This window comes from Trachinotus anak, unplaced genomic scaffold (genome assembly GCF_046630095.1).
Source record: "Trachinotus anak isolate AG129_WGS33_773 ecotype Australia unplaced genomic scaffold, CSIRO_AGI_Tana_v1 ptg000026l, whole genome shotgun sequence".
Lineage (NCBI taxonomy): Eukaryota > Metazoa > Chordata > Actinopteri > Carangiformes > Carangidae > Trachinotus > Trachinotus anak.
Window position 1 is genome coordinate 9,024,678 of NW_027273877.1, and position 21,322 is coordinate 9,045,999.

The window sequence follows — 21,322 nt, forward strand, 5'->3', positions numbered from 1 at the left end:
GTCAAGCAACAATTAACCACCATGTGCTCCCAGCAAGAAACCATATTCAACGGCAAAGAAAATTTACAAACAGCCCCTTTAAACTCTTAAAATCTTAAATATTAGGCTAAATATCTTTTGGAGTGCAGGGTGGATACAAATCAGGCATCAGAAGCAACTGTCCACTCAAAAGAAAACATTCATACCGAGCATGTTTGTAGTGGTTTATTCACAACTTGGAGTGTTTACTTATTAGGAGTGAAACGGCTCCAAAACACAACCATTAATGGTTATGATGAAATGGATGTTGACATCTAATAAAAAACAAATCCTTGTGCTCGGAAAGCTTATTAGAGAAAAGTGAATTGAGTGCAAAACACAGTCTGGTCTGACTTGAATTGAGCCAGTTTTCCTCATGTGCTGTTTCACGGATGAACACTATAAAAGGTAAATTACAGCAGATCATTATTGGTCGTCAGAGTTAATCAGGCTGGAGTCTGATTCTGATTCTTTTTAATTCACCGTCTTGCCAAAACTGTCAAATCGTGCGCGATGACATGATGAAACAAAATGCAATAAAAGTTACTCTATTGTAGGTTTTATAAGGAGCAAAATCACCTTATTTTCACATTTACCATTTCCCTACTGTCACTGAGATAATATTGTCTTTCATATGGGGAAATGTTATATGAGCCCAAAGAAAAACCAATCAGTGATAAATTTGTTTATCTCACGACGACATTTAAAAATGAAGAGGTCTCTCTCTCTCTCTCTCTCGTGTTTCTGACTTTGGAACAAACTCTTTGTAACAAGAATGTAAATTTAATTACCAGATGTTTTTCCCTTTAAGGAAAAATGGAAATGTCTCAACAGAACAGTCATCGAGCAAATCTAATGATATTAGACTGATTTCTAAATTATTACTGCTGCCAAACAGAATTCAGTTAATATGGTAAGTAATTCAGCAAGCACAGATGGCAAACATTCACGGAACCATCATTCATCAGCTTGAAATTGAATTTGGAAAAAAATATTATATATATATCTCTTAACCCATCGTTCCCCTTACTGGCTTTATCCAGAGCTTTCAACATCTCACTATCTCCATCAGCATCTGATGCCCAAGATGATTCTGAACAGACACTATCTTATGTATCCAGGCTCCTGTAACGAAACACAATGATTTTTCATCTGTTTGAAACTTCTGATGAATACTGTGAGAATTCTGGGAAAAGCCAGTAAGTGCACCTGGAGTAGATTTCTTTATTTCTAGGTTAATTCACTGGTTTCTTCCTCTGTTTTATTTTAATTGAAAAAACAAGTGTTTTCAAGACATCTCCACAAGCTTCTGGAAATTGTGATGAACATTTTTTTAACAATTCTGAAATGATCAACAAATAGATTGAGAGTTGAAATAATAATTAGGATCGGTGGTGGACGCCTTGCTGTCAACAGCACTTGAGAAAAGGGAATTAGTTGCTGACTCCCACAAGCTCAGGACTCATTTCCTGACTCATGTCTGCTGCTTCACAGGTTCATTTCCAAAGGGCTTTCAGCTCACTTGTAATTAGGAGTAACATCAGATTTGGACGGAGCTGACAGTCATTTTGAACAATTTGGAACATTTGATCATCTCCCGGGGGCTTGGTATGAAATACAGCCTCATGGCATGGTTGTGATTAAAAGGATAGTTGGGAGCTCGGGTTCTTTCTCTGCAATCATATCACCTCTACGATTATTACTGCTCATTATTAATGATCTTTGTGACGATTTATTCACGTCTGATGATGAGATCCAGCTCCATCAGTCAAGCCATAAAAAGTACTCCACGACATCCAGTGAAAAGCCTTCAAAAGACATACTGTGCCTCGTAATAATCCTATCCTAAAGATAAGACAAAGTGAAGTGATGTGATGAAATTTTAATGATCCCCGTGGGGAATCATAATTACAGTTTGCATAGCAGCAGCCAATAGAAACTAAGTACGAACAGAGCAAACAGAGTTTAACTAAACATACACAAACCTAACATAAGCAGAAGTGTTGATCTCTCAGCTCTCGCTAAAATATGCCACGTATACAACTCCTGCTTCATATGATGCAATATATGATGTGATATATGATGTGATCTCTGAGGCGAGCGCGCTTCATTTATTTGTATAGATGCCTGTGGATTTGAACACAGCTGTCACGCTCGAGTGGGTCTAAGGAGCCAAAGTGAGTTGTCCTGGAGTCATGGCTCGGGGGAGCCAACATACTGCCGGTGCTCAATGAATAGATAATTCCATTTTCACTTCGCTGGATTGCACAAAATGTAACACAGCAGGAGCTGCTGACCCAGTGGGAGCTCCCCGCTCGGTGTTTGTGTAGGAAGTCTCACAAGTTAGTATTGATGATGCATATCTCACATAATTCTGTTGAATAAATCAAACTTGTCACCTGTGTTGCAGATTAGGCCTTCACTAACTGAAACAGGGGGGGCTGTGTGATGTCAGTCTTCAGCTGATGAAACTGCTCTCAAAGCCATCAGAGGATTTTCTAATCAAAAGAATAATTCATATTTTCATTTGGGGGGAAAGTGGGGCTCTCAGGTGGCAGAGGTGATTAACATGCATCCTGGTGTGTCCTGGGTTCAAATCCAGACCTCATCTCTCTTTATCTGCTGTCTAGTTCCTCTATGTGCAGGTTGTCTCATAAATACAAACTTATACCTAGGCCACTTACATTTCCTTAACATTTTTATACTTATTTCAAACAAATTGCTGTAGCTTTTTCTCATATATCTAATTTTCTTATAATGTACATGGACAATGCACATTAATCAACATTACTGTAAAGGTGCTGGTACTAGCCTACAGGCTACAGGCTTCAACTTCAGTCCTTTGGCAAGATGCCAAATAAACACAAAGTAAACTATGAAACTACAACTATAGCGAACAAAGTCAGCATTATCAACTCCTCAGCAAAATGCAGATGCAATATGATGGTATCCTCCATTATTCAGTGGGCTATATGAAGCAATGCAACAGAGCACAGATGAGCTGTAGTGTTAATCACCAATTGGCCATGCAAAGCAGCACTAAGAAATACAATATAAAGTAAAATGTTGACAACCAATAGTGTTAGTGTAACACTATAGTGTAATAGTGTAACAGCAATAGCTAAGTTTGCAAATGTTAGCTAATGTTAGCAACCACAAGCTACAAGTTACACCAGACCAAGTAAAACTTAGCAGCAAAATATGTGGAAGTAGTAAACTCAGTGTGTTTTTATTGGTGATTAGTTAAACTGATCATTTATTAAAGCATGAAATGCTTTATATGCATGATATATGAAATATGATATATTATAATAACTACATATATTTTGTGTCAGACCATTTCCTTATGAGTATTAAATAATGTTGTTTTTATTTTGTGAGTTAATATAAACAAAACTTCGTTGTAAGTTGTCTCAGTATTATGTTGTACCAACTGACGACAGGAAGTAGCAACACAGACTTTTATTTTGATGAATATTATTTTAAGAACACTGCAATTCATCATTATGTTTCAGATATGTGTTTATTCAGAAAGCAGTGGGACTCAAGTCATGCGTCTGTGTGGGAGGACAATATGAAAATATGAAAATAAAAATAGATAGCCTTTCATTGCATCATTAACACGCTATTTGATTTAGCACTCTGTGGCACAAAAATGCATTTAAATCCCACGAGTGATAACTATCCGAACATACAGCACTGTCTGTGTCCTGGCTCCACTCCTCATGAGCAGAGAGTGTGTGTGTGTGTCTTCAAGGTGATGTGTGGCGCTCTGTCTGCAGGCCCTGCTGCAGACCTTTAGACTTTTCCCTTGTCGCTGTCTTTAATCAGAGGGCTCAGTCAGCGCAGCACACGGCCGGCCCCGACCTTGTCCTGTCAGATACTTTCATTCTCAAACAGACTCGCTGTGACAGGCCGGTGTGAGTGAAGGGAGCATCCCAAAAACCCTCTGGTTGGGCCGTTGTGTTGTTCACTGATGCTCAGCTGTATGGCGGCGCTGAAAGAAGGGATCCATATGAATCACGCTTATTTTGGAGCACTGTTTCATTCTTAGTTTTAGACAGAAGACCTTTTGTTATTTCTATGCAGAGGTGAAATAGAACCCTATTAATGGGGGGCATGGTTTTAAGAGGAGGCATGCTTCTTAGCAATAATAAACTGTGGATTATTAATATTCTATTCAGTATAACAAAAGTATGCCAAAAAACTACTGGCTGTGTTTTTTGTAGTCATTTTGTTTGATTGACTCGCCAACAAGAAATACTAATAGTCACTTCAGTCACTTGAATTTGTTATCTGAATAAAAACAGGAATGAAAACAGACATCAACTGAGAGGAAGGTGTTAATGATGAAAAAATAAAGAGAACTGTTTAATTTTGGTCTTGTTTTTCCAGTTTGAGTTGTATTCCCTTGTTACCACTTGACACAGCCTATTTAACTCTTATGATGTTGTTGTCTTCTACTGACACTTGCACAATTTTAGATTCTGATTATTATTATAGTTATTCGCCTGGAGTCCTCTTCCCCAGGTGAGCAACCTGTTCTCTTCAGGTATTGACGTTATTTTGTTCTCTTTCACCTTTTTCTTCTTCATCTTTCTTATTTTATTTTTGTGTGTGTCATGTAATACGTGGGCTGCTTGAATGATTACTCAGTCCTGCGTGTATCTGTCTCTCATGACTACAAGAAAAAAAGTTCCCACTCTATCTCGCAGAGATTTTATTGATACGAGTTGATGTTTCCTATTTTATCTCCATTAATTCAAAGCTGTGCCCTTGGTAATTCACTTGTGCAAACGTGAATTGATCCTCTCATTGCTCATCTGATTATTAAGTCCTGTCTCTGTCTTCGCCCCTGTCAGAGATGGACTCGCTGCGCATCCTCCTCTACTCGCTCATCTTCCTGCTCAGCGTCTTTGGCAACCTGCTGATCATCGTGGTCCTGATGCTGAACAAGCGCATGCGGACCGTCACCAACTCCTTCCTGCTGTCGCTGGCGGTCAGCGACCTAATGATGGCCATCTTCTGCATGCCCTTCACCCTCATCCCCAACATCTTGGAAGACTTCATCTTCGGAGCCTCCATGTGCAAGACTGTCACCTACTTTATGGGTGAGCGTGAGTTGTCTCATTTCAAAACCTGCTGAGGTGAAATACTTCAGCGCTACAATATATTCCGACAGCTTCAGTTCCTGGTTTTTAATGAAGGGATTGATGGGTGTGAAGACCTTTTTGTTTCAAAATAGAGCAGTGAGTTTAGGAAGTCACGAATCTCTCCAGCTAATCATTGAAGGCTTAGCACTGATCAATACAGCCTGTTCATATTTGGGAACAGTAAATGCCTCACTCATTGAAATATTAATTCTCTTTGCAGTCACCAGGCTCATTCATGATGAAGACCTGATTTGTTCTTTTGTCAATGTTTGAAGACAAATTAGCATTAAACATTTGTTCTAATTTTAAAGGTCCCATATTTTACACTTTTCCTGTGCTAGTATATAAAGTTTTGATATCCTTAAGAAAATATATTCCAGATTTTAAGAGTCAAAAACCGTCTCAATGTTGTTTTACATCTCCTCTCCCAGGCTTCTCTCTGGAGCTCTAGTAACAAGTCAGTGCTACTAAGCTGTTTACTTGTTTGTGATATATATCCAAAAACCTGTTGATATCACAGTATTTCATGATGTTTTCATGATGGGTGCATTTCTCTGCAAAGATATGTGGGCTTTTCTTTTTGGCATTCATCTCTAGCCCAGCCTTAAAAAATGTTAAACAGACATGTGCCGCAAACTCTGAAGTGCTATATAAACACTAGAATGCTCATAAAACCTGAATAATATCAAAACAGGCCACGTCTTAATTGGAAAATGCTACATTTGGAAAAGGACTATATTTGGAATATGCTGTTTACATGATCGATCAAATTCTGAATATTCTCATATTCAGCTTGGCTCTGTCTGAAGGTTAAAAAAAAAAAAAAAAAAACGCCTAAATGCAAGATTGATTGCAAATGTTTAGTCATGGAAGTCCTGCACATAAATCCTCATAAGCCCAAATTCATTGTTTTACACTTCAGTTTTTGTACAGATAAAAACAAATGAGATACTGCATGTTCATTAGTGAGCTTTAGAGCTGCTGGTAGCTGGATTATGTTACCATTAGACAAAGCTGGGCAAGCTGTTTCACAGTTTCCTGTCTTCATGCTATATATTATATAGCTTTTATATTAGAAACATTAAGATGCTGCTGCTCATAAATATGGATGTGTAATACCAACTTTGAAAAATTCATCATGGGCCACATGAACTAATCAGGACCAGGACTCTGGACTTAATGTCTCTTCTGTAGCCTGCAACAGCGGTCAGAGATAAAGGGAGAAACTGAACAAATGGTTTTAGAAATGTTGCATTTATGAGGAGAATACTAAAAACCTCAGTTGTGAGCAGCTATTTCCTTCTCTATCTCAATTATTTCCAAAATCATCCACAACAAGTTGCTAAAAAGACCTAACAGGAACACAGGCGAAATCTGATAAGGCTGATTACATTTTGTAGAAGAACAAGTTGCTCATTCACTGGCTGGGTTAATAGGTGTTTTATTAGTCTAACATTGAACTCGGGTCTATTTTCATGACTGGCAGCCGATCAGAAGCTGTGCTCCGGCTGCAGAATCCTGCCTGAAAACTGCTCGATATCTAACAAGGTATCTCTCGGAGAAAGGCTTTTATCTGGGTTTTCATTTTGCCTGTCAGAAAGTAACCGTCGTGGTGAAAGTGCTTGAACAGTCACACGTCTTCAGGAGTGTGACTTGGCGATGAGTTGGCGCCCATCAGGCCAGAGTCAAGGTGCCACGTGAGGCCTGAGTCAGACTGGAGCACGAGAGACGGGCAAAGAAACTGAAATCTGCTGCAGTACTTTGTCTCTTCACCTTGAGCTGAGCTTTGATTGGATGAGAAGATCTATTGAGTAGTGAGGTCCACAATCCTATTATTGTGATAGAAATGTGATGCACCATCTGTGGGAACAGGCTCGCCGAATCTCCTTTTCAATTACTGGGCTCTCTGAGCTGTGATAAGAGGAGGGCGGGGGGGTCAGCTGCCTAGGACTTTAAATGCAAACCATTGTTATTCAGCCACTTTGTGAAACACATTTTTTCAAACCTTATGAATACCAGCCTTTTAGTCAACACAGAATAATGACCAGGATGGGTTTTGCTGTAGTTTTGACAGATGTGACTGCAACACCCGCAGTGCAATTTTTACTTCTCCACACAATATGTTCAGTGATTACGAATTTTAATTTGGCTAGGTTTGAATTAGCGCTTCAAAAGTGATGGAAGAGCTGTGGTAGCAGTTTTTCCTGCTCTAACAACACTAGAATTCAAGGGAGACCATTTAGCACCAGGGTAACGCTAGATTAGGCCTGAGCAATTTACCGAAAGAGGATCGATGCCGACATTTAGATCCCTATCACTGACTTAATCTTGACTGTAATTCGGTTAATACTTTCCCCTATTTGTGTGTGCTCATTAACTGTTCCCTTAAAAACACGTCACATACCTCCGTCCCCCCCAATTAATTAATTAACTCAGAGCAAAGCTGACAATATGGATGACACGGGCCCCGACACTGAGCCTCAGGCCTTGTCAGCCCATTTTACACGGTTTAGAATAAAATAATAAAACATGTTTGAAATCTTCAGCGTTGCGTTGTAGTCTGGACAGGCAGAAACGATGAGACAGGCAGACACCCGCCCCACCTCCTGATTGGGTCACGACTTCTAGACAGTGGTGAATGCAACACAGATAGCTCAATGCTGAATATGATGAGTGCAAGACTCAAAAAAAACAAGAGACTGACCAAAGTAATTGTTCGTTAATCACAAATTAAGGTGGTGCAGTAAATTCATCTGCATACATCATTATGTCAGAGAAAATCTCTCTGAGCAAGCAAACTTGCCAACTGTCAGCTCAGTTAGCTTGTTAGCGCAGTCACTAACAGGACAATAAGTTCACACAGTTTATACGAAAGCTGCATTTGTACCACTGACTCCCGTCCTGTCTTATAACTGCCTACAAACCATTCCTGTCATGGAGCAGATTATCCCCCCACAGAGGAGGCTGAATAAAAGCCACGATAGCTTCCTCCATTTTCCAGGTCTCTGTTCCCCCAAAGGTCCACACTGTCGACACAGCTTGACCTTGGTCAGTGGTCAAACTTCAAAGTTCAACTTGATTCAAAAGAGTTTGTATGGATTCATTTCAATTGTTGTGATTGTGTTGAGATTCAATGATCATCGATACAAAATGTAGTGATCTTCATTGCTTTCTACATAGAGTTTGCCTTGGATAAAGACCATCAACCTATTAGAATGTTGGATTTCTTTTCATTATAAATTCATTTCTTATTTATTTTTAAATAATAAAATAAAAGATAAAAAATACTTAAATTATTACTTATTCCATTTTGACAGAAAATGTCACTAAAATGTCTCCACATGCAGCTGTTAAAATAGTTGAAAAAATACAATATTCATATCTTTTCATGTCTGTGTCATATTCTGATTCAGTCTAGACACTGAAACTAAAGTGAAAGGCGTCAGTCATGGCGTCACGTCATCAGCAGGTCTTTTCTTTTCTGCGTCACGTGTGCAAAATTGGTGAGGCAGTCAGTCTCCCGATCACATGATGCAGCCGCGAGGCGCCTCCACTCTAACCCCTTAACATGGGCGCTGTAATGAAAACCAAGATGTTATGCAGCTGCCACGCACATGCCACACAGCCGGCCGAAGAGGAAGAAGCGGTGGAGCGGAAGTTCGGCCAATCGGGAGGAAGTGAGCTTTTAAGGAGGCCTGAGCTAATACTGCTGTGTTTCAGCCAGAGGCTCAAACGAGGGGCTGCATGACAGGCAGCTTGAGATAAATAAGACTCATCTTGAACTGTGAATCATGCAAAGTTACACAAGTGGAGTCCCAGAATAAAATACAGAGCTGGAAATGAGTGTAATAGCCCCCTCCCCCTTAAATGAACTGTTACATCAACAGCCTCATCGAGAGGAGCCAATGAAAGCGAGACAGTTCACAGACAGCAAAGGAGCATCAAGTGTGACACATGGCTGCAATAGTCTCACTAATGTTGCAACTTTTTCTAGGTCCCTGTTTGTCAAAGTATCACACAAACGCTCATCTCCAAACATCAATGTGGGCGTTAACCCCCCCCCCCCCTTTTTTTCTCATCTTAGCGTATCCCTGAGTGAGCCCCTCTATTAGCCAACACTAATCAATACCCAGGATCATTGTGACTATCCCCACCCATTGATTTTGCAGCAAACCTGCCTGGCAAACTCATCTACTCTTTGCAAACTCATCTGTTAGCACACGCCCATTAGACATATAATACACCATCCATCCTTCTACTCACCCGCTCGCCTGTGCATCCATCCATCTGCCCCCAGCTCGATAATCGTGTGAATCATAGCCCCCGCGCTGTTTTGGTGGCAGTTATGAGATCGATGTTACAATATTCTGGTAGTGTGCGTTTGTGTATGTGTGCAGCCTTCAATCACATTTATGCATCCATGTTTGTGCTTTTGTTGCTGGTCGTATGATGCTATTACCAACCAACTTGGCAGCTCAGTCTGCCCCCCCCCCCAGGGGTGCAGTTTGCATAATGCATTAGAATTAGGATTTTTGTGGCTTCCAGAAAACTTTCACAGAAATGGCTGCATCTGGGACCTTGAAGTATCACACATTCACTCCATTTGTTGAATTTCTAGGCTTTGTTACGTCAACGTTCAGCTGAGAGTTACGCGTGTTTCAGCCGAGGTATTCAAAGCTTCTCTCTCAGGTTGAGGTGTGCCGAAACCGCCTCGTCTGCAAACTTCACAGCTGTCAAGCGGGCTGGTGTGAGTGTTCATCTAACTCGGGTTTAATGAACAAGAGAGAGGGTTAGTGTGTGCATCCTGAGAAGGGGAGATACGGCACAGGGGGAAAATGTGAGCATTTGGTTGGTTAGCTGACTGGTAATTAACTCGGCGGCACCTTGCCCAGAATCACTGCAGAATCTCCCCTGCTCAAACATTAGCCTTTCAATACCGCCTAGTGTCAGGGAGTGAAGCTTTAATCAGTTCGCTGCCTGTCTGAAAACTCAACAAGGAATCACTTACAGAAGCAATAACTGGGACATATGAGACATCCATATAATGGAAAAATGTCCACTATGTTTAATGTAGACTGCGAAAATGTAGCATCACCAGCAGCAGTTATACTGAGAAGCCGCTTGGTTTTAGCTGCTGCTGCTGAAGTTAGAATTCACATAAAGAAGAAGAATGCAACTATGTCTTCTTAATGCACATTCAGTATTAATGCATGGGAAAGTGTGGGCTATACGGTTGCTGTTGTATATTTTAAAGTGTGTTTTACTGCACCAAGATTTTCTGTTTTGTTTCATTACTCTTCTTTAGAGGCCAAACAAATTGGTCCATCACAAGTGCTGATCTCAGATCATTGTTGCCCTCCCCTGGCAGTAATAAAACAGATGGTCGAGTGGACCTGGACTGAAATGTTGAAAGGGTTGATGAATTTGGGCCTGGTGCTCCAGGACAAGAATCTAATCCTTCAGACAAGAAGCTCAATTTCTTTGAGCCGTCTGTGACTACCAGCAAGTGTGTCATCAATTCAAATCACAGGACTATCAGTGCCATACATCACCTGGAAGTGCACTTCCTGTCAGTATGAATGTGCATAACCTCCCAGCAATCAGTCTTTTTAACTGGAGGGTTTGAAAACATCACTCGTTCGAAAACCTGTGACCCTATTTCACACAGGCTTCACCTTCTAATGGGGCTCTATAGGCTGAGCTACTCATCGTCATCATCCGTGACCAGAAAAATTTGCTTTCTGCAAAACATAATGAGCCAATTCCACCCTATGGTGGCTACGAAGGCAATATAGCGCGACTTGTCGTGCTGTTTTTATGGTGGTTGGTGGGGAAGATGACCGCATCGCTGCTTCATTCATGTTCATGAAACAGGCCTCACTGCTAAAAATAACTGCACCATCCTTGTTCTCGGGCTTGTAAAATCATTGCAATTTTTACATCACCTCTTAAAAGAGTAGTTCAACATTTAAACATTTTTTCTTGCTGACATGTATGTGATGAGATCATTACCACTCACTTAGACACTTCGATCGCTGATTGTGTGTTTTTAAAACTTATTTTGGGGCTGCGGCTCACCCTTTCATCCCCGAGCGCAGTGTAGCTGCAGTGTTTCTGGCTCAACAGCATCGCGACAGGTCCGTTCACTGTGCTCTGAAAGATGTCAGAGCTTGGAAAAGGGGCAAAAATTAGCGTGTTGACCCAGGTGTCGTGTTTACATCAATGTCGATCAGAGCTGGAGCCAAATACAGTCATTTGACCCAGGAGTTAATGCCGATTGTACCCTTTTCCATTGTTTTGTTTTGTTTGTTAAATTCACTGTAATACTGACAAGTTGCAGTTTTACAGGTAGTTATGTTCCCAGTATATTTGTTTTTTAAGGGATGTTAGGACAGATCCAGGCTAACTGTCAACCCCTGTTAGCAGCCTTTATGATAAGCTAAGCTAACATGCTTTAGCCTTATATTTTTTCCAAGCAGTTTTGAGAGTAGTATTCACTTTCTCATCTAACTCTGCTAGAAAAGTTTGAGTGAATTCCCCAAAAATAGCAAACTATTCCTTTAAAACTTCACTGACTTTATCGTGTTTCTTTTGTGATATTTCTTTTATTCATCTGTATTTTACCTGCAGTGTTTTTAATGCTCTCTCTGTGATGCCTTTTGTCTTTTAATCCTGCTGTTGGTCTTTTTTGTTTTGTAAAGCACTTTCTAAAAACTACAATATAAATTGGTTCTTCTCTTTCTTGTTCTGCTCATTATTTTTATTGTTTCTTTTGATTATTCCTCCTCCTTGCTGTGCTGGGAACGAGATCACAATTCCTACATCTCTGTATTCCTCATTTTCACAATCAGTATAAGCTGACGCTGTGGCCGCCTTCAAGCCGTCAACAAAAGACAACCCTGTTGCGTGATTTGGTCTTGCAGTGTCCAAGCTTAACACTTGAAAGAGACATGTGGGCGTGAGAGACTTATTGTGCGAGACTTGTACACTGCCGGTGCGCTGTTAAGCTCTGCTTGTGTTGACTGTGCCACCCACTTCCGTCTGCTTAGCCAGTGCTGGATGTGGATGTTGTAGTTGACCGGTAGCGTACAGTGGTCAACAGTCAGCCAGGAGGTGTCCCGCAAGGATCCTCTCAAGCCGGTAGTTTACAAGCCTGCTGTCTCTTTGACATAATCATAATTTCTAACTCTTCTATGATTACAGGTGAAGAATGCTTGCTCTTCTGGATTTTCTGTGCACATAAACACATATCCCAATCACTATGCATCCTTCAATATCCCACATATTCAGTAGATAATCACAGCCTACATTCTGGGATTCAGTGAGTTTTTTCATCTATATTTGCTAAATATTTTTGGCAGTTTACCCCTTGATGTACAGTCAGCTACCACTGGATATCTTTGATACTGAAGAAAACCTAAAAACCTCATGATTCTGAGGCAAGTTCTGCAATTAGAAGGAGTATCTTTTTTTCCTATGATTTCTGAGCAGATTTATGGATTTCTTCATGATGGACATCAGAGTTAAAAGCACGAGTCACGCCTAATCTAAAAATCTGTTGGTTATGTCTGTGTGCTCAGATTTAACAGATTGATGATGCAAAAACAGAGGGCAATTTTTGACAAACTGATTAAACTGTAAACTACAATAACTGACTTCCTGTTGTTTTTAGAACATGATATGAACCTGTTTCTTTTAAGCCATGTAGTATCTTTGACTCCCTCCAGGCCCCCATTTATACGCACAGTATATAATTTCTGCTGCAAGGGGTTCCTCAATCAAAACAAAATCAAAAGATGACGTTGGATGATGTCATACTGTAGGTCTAGTCATTTTTATACATTTTAATATGGATAAGTTGCAAATTATAACTTTAAACTCTGCCAGCAAACAGCTGAGATGGTTTTAATAATGCACAGCAGAGACTCTCCGACTGCTCACCGAGTATAAAGCCATTCAGATGTCTTTTTCAGCCTGTGATGTTCGCTTTGTTCTCGAGTATCTCTACAAGTCAGCTCCTTTGTTCTGTTAGTGCAGGAATGAGATACAACTATTGTCTGCTCCAATTAGACTCCACGTCACATTCCACACTTAAGATCCGCTCAGTACTCTTTCTTCTTTAGGTTGCCATGCAAAGATCTGACGGTTTTTAAATTTTTCCTGACAATTTACTCTAAACCCTTAATCTTTTAGCTTCTGAAAAGAAAGCCTTTCACACTAGAAAGGACCAAAGATTTTATCATCGTTAGCAGGAGAGGCCGTCACAAAAGGCTGATCCGGAAGAAGGCAGGATAAATTGTCCTCGACCAAGTCATACAGCGGTCTACCACTCATATACTTAACATGGTTCCTCTAAATTGAATTGTATCATGCTCATAGGAGCATGCATAATGACTTCCGCCCTTGACTGATAATGCAAAGCTATGGTTTAGACAGGGTGTGCTCTTCCATCCTGAAGGAACAATGACTGGGGATAAATAAGTGACGGTGAAAATAGTGGATTGCAGTTGTTGCTTCTTGTTATGATACAGGATCAGTGTGGTGAATTTGTTCCCGGGGGGCTCTTTTGTAGCTGCTGGTGACACGCAGGTGTGGGTTTATTATTGCTATTTGTCTCACCCTGGCTCAGTACACAGGCTTTGCACTGAGTGAGCTTGCTCCCCTGCTGCAGGTTATGCATATTCATACATGCAAATGCAACTTGGCCTTGAATTGTCTCCAGAGGAATTTGACCCGTGTTGAACCCTAAAGAGACAGTATCCTGGATAATATAGATTCTAGTTAGCCATTGTCAGGAGTTGGGTTGGGTTGACTTAAAAAAATGACTTTTCAGCAGACTTGTCTTTTAGCCTTCTCACTCTGACTGACATGGTGGTGGTGATGGAGCAGTTTGTTTGACAAATGGATTTTTACGGCACCGCAGGGGAACTGGGAGGTTTCTGTATTGTAAAGGCGTGCTCGTGCTTGTCATTCTCTTTGCAAACAATATGCTGTTGTGCTGTCACTAAATGGGTGACACACATTTTGTGCTGTATCTTTTGAAAAGTGTTACTGTGCACACTGTTTTGTAGAGTTGGATCAGCCTGTAAGTCAGTGCTTGGATGACAGTTTGATTAAGCCAAGGCCTTTAGCTTCAACTTCACTGTGAGGCTAGGGATAGGGTAGGAAAGTCTTTTATCAAATTCAAATCCAGTAAAAAAAAAACAACACACTTTATATCAGAATCCTTTCAAATTCCTTATTAGGTTTACTTTTCAGGTAACTAATGAGTAAAATAACTACTATTCAGAGGTGTATAATCAGCTTCCATTGCCTTGTATTGTTGTAATGGTCCCAACCCGTGTCTACAACTGAAAATAAGCTAACCAGCATGATAAATTGTCTGACACATTCGATTAACAGCCGCAGCCAACTGTGCTACAGCGGCCGCGCTTACTGAAGGTCCTGACTGAACAGCCAATAAGACGCCCAGATTAAGATGTTGATCTGATACAGATCAAAGTTTAAATGTGAGATTTCTGAAGTGGCGTTAGAAATTAGTGTTACCGAGTGATGTGTCTTTTCACTCATTAACGGTTGTTGGCAGAATCCAGACACCGGCTACAGAGAGAACGTCAACCTCAAAACAGCCAAACTCCTCATCGAGATGAAACAGATTAAATGAATAAAATGATGCAGCTAAAAATTCAAAGTTGTATGCAAGTACTGCTAAATAAATATAGTTCATGTTGTGTCATTTCTTGCTTGATGATGGCAGGTCAAGGGTTCATTAACATTTTTTTACCTCCGCCCTCAGCTCTCTACATGTTTACTTTTTAAATGTTTCTCCCCTGCAGGGATCTCTGTCAGCATCTCCACCTTCAGCCTTGTGGCCATTGCCATCGAGAGATACAGCGCCATCTGTAACCCGCTGAAGTCTCGCGCGTGGCAGACCCGATCCCACGCTTACCGCGTCATCGCCGCCACGTGGGTGGTGTCACTGCTAATCATGGTGCCATACCCGGTGTTCAGCACCCTTAGGACTTTCCCCAAGTCCAACGGGACTGTCGGCCACATGTGTCGCCTGGACTGGCCCAGCGGGCAGGCTGAACAGACCTGGTAAGTACTGGTAGGACTGGGGATCGGACACAAATGCTGTGAGGTTTTTACTTAAGAGGAAGCACTAACTATCACTTTGTTGACAAAGACGCATAATAACCTAAAATAAATTATTAAAAAAGAATGAATAAAGAAAAATCCTCAAGTCTTTCATTAGTTCATCAAACATTTCTCTGATTTGATTTTAATGATAGACGGAAAAACCATTTGTCTTATTCTGCTGCATGGGCGATGAGGCCTTCTAGATATTTTACAGCAATGATCCGAATGGATTCTGCACAAAGTCTGTGAAAACTTTTGAAAGATTTCATATGCATGACAGTAATTAGGTGGACGTGCCTCCACAGCCACGACAGGGATAAGTGATTGGATGAAGTCAGTTAGGAATACAATCTGCATGGCTTTGCCTCTAAATGTGAGGAAAAACTCTGATTTACATTTAGTGTAATTGTGTAATTTACATATGCATTACCTTCACAAGCAGAGAGTTCATTTCTTGGAACAATCACAGCATTTTCTCTTGGTTGCTTGCAGTTAGGAAACAGACTGCATGCTGATTTGGTCATTTTGGCAATCTCTGAAATGTCCTGTTGAAACCTCAAGCGCCTCACTGTCCTCAGAGCAGTACACTGAAAAAGGCTCGGGTTTGTACCTGTGCCAGCTAATCTGCCAAAAAAATGTTTTAACTTGTTTCAAAACTCACATTTGCGTTTACTCTGCTTTTATCCCAAGTGATTTGTGAGGGACACCATTGAAGATTTAGTGCAGAAGGAGACCTTGGTATAAGCAAGTAGTACATCTATTCAATAAGTGCAAAGAGATCAAGTAAAGAAGTGTACTGAAAGTACACAGTAATTGGTAGTTAGGGTGTTAAAGGTGTTAGGAGAGGAGGTGCTTTTGGAATAGATGAGTCTTCAAAAGATTCTTGAAGATAGAGAGGGACGCCCCTGTTCTAATAGCATTCTGTAGCTTGTTCCAGACGGGACCGCGATTGCCTTATCTGCAGGGACAGCGATGCCAAACGACATTCCTTGGAGGAACATAGCGGCTAAGACGGAGCATGAGCTTGTTTGATCAAGTTCAAGTATTTGGTGCAGACCCAGAAGTTACTCTGAACGCCGCATCGGCGACTTTAATTAGGTTTGGGCGGCCATGGAATGACATGTGCCCCTTTGGGCTGATTGGATGCTGCATTATGGACCATCTGCAAGGATTTCTTTGTGCACTAAAGGAGGTTTGCCAGTAGGGCAGCGCAGTAGTTGAGGCGAGAGATAATCATGCCCTGGATCAAGAGCTGGGTTTTAGGATTTTTCTGATGTTGTATGGAGCAAAGCGGTACGACCGGGAGGCAGATGCAACAGGGTCAGAGAAGCTGGTCATCAAACATGACACCCAGGTTTCTTGCAACCTTGGCTGGGGTAAGGGATGACACGTTTTGCTTAGCTTTCCTGTGTTGCTCTAAAATGGATCTCTGCCTTCCAGTACTCTGGGTAATAATGTGGTTATCTTTCAGCTGAGGCTGCACTTGAAGTGTGAGTCATAAGTCATCACTTAGCGGCTTAAAAGAAGCAGTTTGACGTATTGGGGAATTCACTTTCTTGCCAAGAGTTAGATGACATCAGTACTGGGAAAGTTAATTGAAAAATCGGATCATTCGTTTATTACATATTGCTAATCAAAAACTGCATTACTTTTGTATTTATTCCACAGCAAAAGTAATTGGCTACATTACTCGTTACTTTATTTGCTCAATCAAAAGTGCCTTTAAATAACTCCAAATCCCAGACACCCACACGTCTTACTACGGTATTTAACACATGGAGAAATAAAAAAAGGAGACATTACCGTTTAATACGCAGCCAGCTTTTCTTTTGGTGGTATTTACTGACCATCAGCAGTTAGTGTAATGCTAGCCCCGGTGGCCACATGCGGCAGCGCCCCTTGAAACTATAAACAAAACCAACTGATTCCTGAATGTAGGTTTTCAAGAAGACAACAAAACAAAGCGTTGCTGGGATTTGTACAATAACTGATGTAATGAAGTTACTGAGTAATTGATTACTGTCCAACACTAGACGAAGAAGTTGATATGACCCCTGTTTGCTACAGCTGGGGGACAATTAGCTTAGCTTAGCACAATGACTGGAGGCTCCTGGAAGTCACTGCGTCCAGCCAAGACCTAGTTACAGCACATAAAACAAAACTTCTTGTTCTTACACTTTGGTTTGTGTGCACATTAAACAAGCAAGCGATAATGTGTTTATTCATTAGCTTTAAAGAGTACTGCTTCAAGCTGCAATGCTAAGCTAACCATCTCCTGGCTTTAGCTTTATATTAAGTGTCCAGACCTGACACCTGTATTGATCTTTTCTAACTCTCAGTAAAGGCAGTGAATAATGTCTATCCCTTCCTTTAAGGAGAACTTGTGTAGCCAGGAGGAGATACAAGAGGGATAAAGAGGATCGGTAACGATAGAGAGATGACGACTTCAGGATTGAGGCCAGGGCGAGAAGCTGTGAAGGTCTTTACAGGGGCGATGTCTGAAAAATGAGTGAAATCATTAGGTAGAAGACTGTTTTTCTAAGATGAAAAAAGGTGAGCAGGCAGCTCCTGTTAAGGCTTAATGAGAGACAGTCTGACATTGATCCGGATCCTCCCATAGCAGGGGTCCTTCCAAAAGACGTAAGAACTGGGAAAGAAAGTCAAGACTACATCATTAGATGGAGGTACTGTATATAGTGTGTTTGCCTTCAATACTGATGCTGCGAAGATGGATGTTACCATTTTGCAGTCACTTTAAATTAAAGTGACTGGTGTTAGGGTCCTGGCTGTGCGCTGAGAAGGAGGGAAGAGTGAAGCGTATGCAAAAGGTCAGCGGAGAAATGATCAGTGCAGCATTAGGAAAGTCATCCATCCATCTACACGGACCAATAAACGCTGCTTTGTTGCGAAAAAAGCACCCCAGGTAGCAGTCAAGGACAAGATACGCTAGATAATCTCAGGACCTTGTACTCACAGATTTTAGATCTGTCCATAAACAACTTTGGGTCCTGCAGGACGACGCAATTAAAACCAAGAAGAAGCTGAACGTGGCAAAACCGTGTACATCTCTCTACACTAGACCAGCCTTTTGTAGTCAAACCCACTGAAGAATTCAGTTTCCTTCTAACTGTCTCTCAAACCCTTAAGCTTCACTGGCAAAGACGTGGCAGTAGGAGACCAGTTAATTAGTCTGCTCGGTTGACGAGGAAGAAGAAAAGTCGAGGCTCAGACGTCAAAAGTTCCGGATGTGTCAGGGTACGAGGACCTTTCAAGTTTTAATTCACAGTTTCATCATGACTGTCTTTTTAAATTACACTGACATTAAGGGTTAAAACTCGGTGATAACACTTTTTTTTCATCTACTGCTCACTGGATGAGAATGGCACCTTTTTTTCTTTTTTTTTTTTTGCCCCCTTTAGACTGAAATCACAATCTGACATGATGAGCAAATGACATCAAGACACATTAATAAAGTGAAAGAGTTCTATAATTACAATCGTGCACGGCATGTGTTGACGATTTTACTGCTTTACATTCAAAAATCTAAAGTGCTCTGGAGGGATGATCATCTTATTCACTGAGGGAAATCCATTTACTACATAGTGTGGATATGTTAATATGATCAAATATAATTCTCTATTGAAGAGAAACCTGCTCTATCAGCTCCCTGATCATTTATCTGACTCCTCCTCATCCCAGACATGAAATAAATGTCTCAAACACATTTTATGATCCAATATTCTGTTTCATTTACGTTAAACAATTAGCCTGCAATATTAAAGCCATTTATTTTCTTTGTCTCCTATAGTATAGTTTTAAAATACCTATATCAATATTAGACACTTTCTTCAACCTCACAGCAAATAATATGTGTTTCAATCATTCAACAGCAGCAAATTACACTTGAACTGACACAAAACAACCTTTTTTTTTTTCTTTTTTCTTTTTGCAATTAAAATCAGCTCAGCTCACATCACTGGTGCTGGCTTTTTCGCACCACTGGCTACAGTTTATTTGTTTTGCAGCGCAGCGGTTCACACAATCAAAATGCTGAGCGGTCAGTGTTTTAACAGAGAGAGTGGGATTTTTCTGACAGATTTCATTTGGAGTAAACATCTGGCTTTTAATAGAGAAACAGGCTATAATTAATAAATTAAAAAACAGCTTAGATCTCAAGGTGTATATATTTCATTGTATCTGAGCCTAGAAATTGGTTATTGCCTGTTGGTTATTGCCTATAATATTAATGGAAGTGTAGTATATGAAATGGAAATGTGTAGTTTTCTTGACAGGGACCTTAGGGATACTTTCTGGCAGGTGATGTTGAATTTGAGAGTAATGTCTGCAGTCTTCTCCTCTGCTGCATTTAGCCTCAGCAGCCTCCGTCAGGAAGATAAGGCAGACTGTCTGTAGCCTGAGAGGAAAGACCGAGAGCAAAACATTGAATCTCCGTGGTCAGAAAAGCGGCAAAATGTGCCTTCAGGCTCCTCTCAGCATCAGGTGTTTGGCTCGTACCTCATTTTGGATTGGGTCTAATTTTGTTTGGGTGTGTTTGGATTGGGACCGTCCTTGGGTCCCCTTCAGATCGGGGCTTTTCCACAGGTCTGCTTCAGACTGGGTCCAACAGTGAAAAACTCTAATCTGCGAGAGTCAAATCAAGAGGGTACTGTCCAAGTTTATCCTCCATTGCCAGTAGCGTTTCATTGCTGAGCTCAAAAACAGAGGAGAGTTTTGCACTAAAAAGACCTCCCTCCTCTTTTGACCCTGTGACTAGTAGCTGAGGCACCATCCTCCAGCCCTCAGTTGTGTAAATAACTGTAAAAATCAGAGAAGAAGAAATTAAAACCCTGCAAAGGAAGATAATGAACCAATGTCCGTGTCTGTTTATTTGTAGCACGTTCATTATGTTGTCTTGGTGATTAATATAAACCAAACACACCTTTTTCCCAGCTGATGATCATTTCAGTGACGTGCAAACGGTCAAAAGAGGGAGCTCCATATTAATATTTATCATGGTTTTTTTTGTTTTTTGTTTTTTTTTTCACGTCCCTCTGCTTCAGCTCCATCCATCTGGGTTTCCCCTCGAGAAACACACACACACACACAAATCCACCAGCGCCTTTTTTTCTAAGTGTGTTCCCGCACTCCTACATGTTCACTTCCTGACAGCTTTTGTCAGAGCAGAACAGATTTTCAGTATCAAACATGCAGCTGACGAGAGGCTGCGACTGAAGCCTTTTTTTTTTTTTTTTTTTTTTTTTTTTGGGTAAATGGGAAGTAAAAGAGAGGGCCTGTGCGGAGTTCAGAGGGTTGCCCAGGAAGACATTAGAATATCAGAGAGTGGATGAAACCCCCGTCTCTTCCTCTCTGTTGCTTTCATGTCCTGACTGATGTACGCCGCAGACATCGGTGGTTAAGAAGAGCATTCTCTGATTACGACGAATCAAAAGGTAGACGTGGCCGCGGATGGTAAAGATATATTACGATGATCAAAGTGACATCTGTACAATTTCCTGATCTCATTTATTCATGGAGTACTCTTTGTAGTTTTCCCTTTTACAGTAATTGGGCTCGCCTTTTATTTTTTTTTTAATTCATTGGCCTCACTGAACTTTTATAATCCCACCTCTCATTCTTCGTAGTTTTACTGCATTTTAAAACAAAACTATAGTGTTGCAGGGTAGAACGGAGGCAGTGTGACAGAGGTTCAGAGCTCTCGATTGAAAAAAAACAAAAACATGTTTGCTTGGTAAGATGTCATTTCATACAGCAAATGGCCTCTTAATATAGTGTTTATGTGTGTTGAAAGTACGTCATGCTGTGCTGTGCATACGAGGTCCTGTTGTCACCATGTGTCAATATGCACTGTGTTACTGTGTAAACTGTCAATATGTCAACAGGTGGGCTTAATAAGGTTGTGTTGAAAACCTCTCCTGGGTTAAACAGGATGGCTGTGAACTGCAGTGTGTGTCGTACCTGCGGCTGCTAACTGATCCAACTGGTCTAACTAA

At 40.9% G+C, this 21,322-nt stretch overlaps 2 protein-coding genes across 2 annotated transcripts in view; one reads left to right on the plus strand and one right to left on the minus strand.

Moving 5' to 3' along the window:
* Positions 1-21,322, minus strand: part of LOC139609381 (carboxypeptidase O-like) — an 84,053-nt gene that overhangs the window by 22,377 nt on the left and 40,354 nt on the right. The window lies entirely within an intron of this gene.
* LOC139609378 (cholecystokinin receptor-like) overlaps positions 1-21,322 on the plus strand; it is a 39,470-nt gene that overhangs the window by 9,030 nt on the left and 9,118 nt on the right. Inside the window, exons 2-3 of the mRNA XM_071463834.1 lie at positions 4,881-5,129; positions 15,008-15,269. Of these exons, the coding sequence (XP_071319935.1) occupies positions 4,881-5,129; positions 15,008-15,269 (511 nt within the window). The remainder of the gene's footprint in view (positions 1-4,880; positions 5,130-15,007; positions 15,270-21,322) is intronic.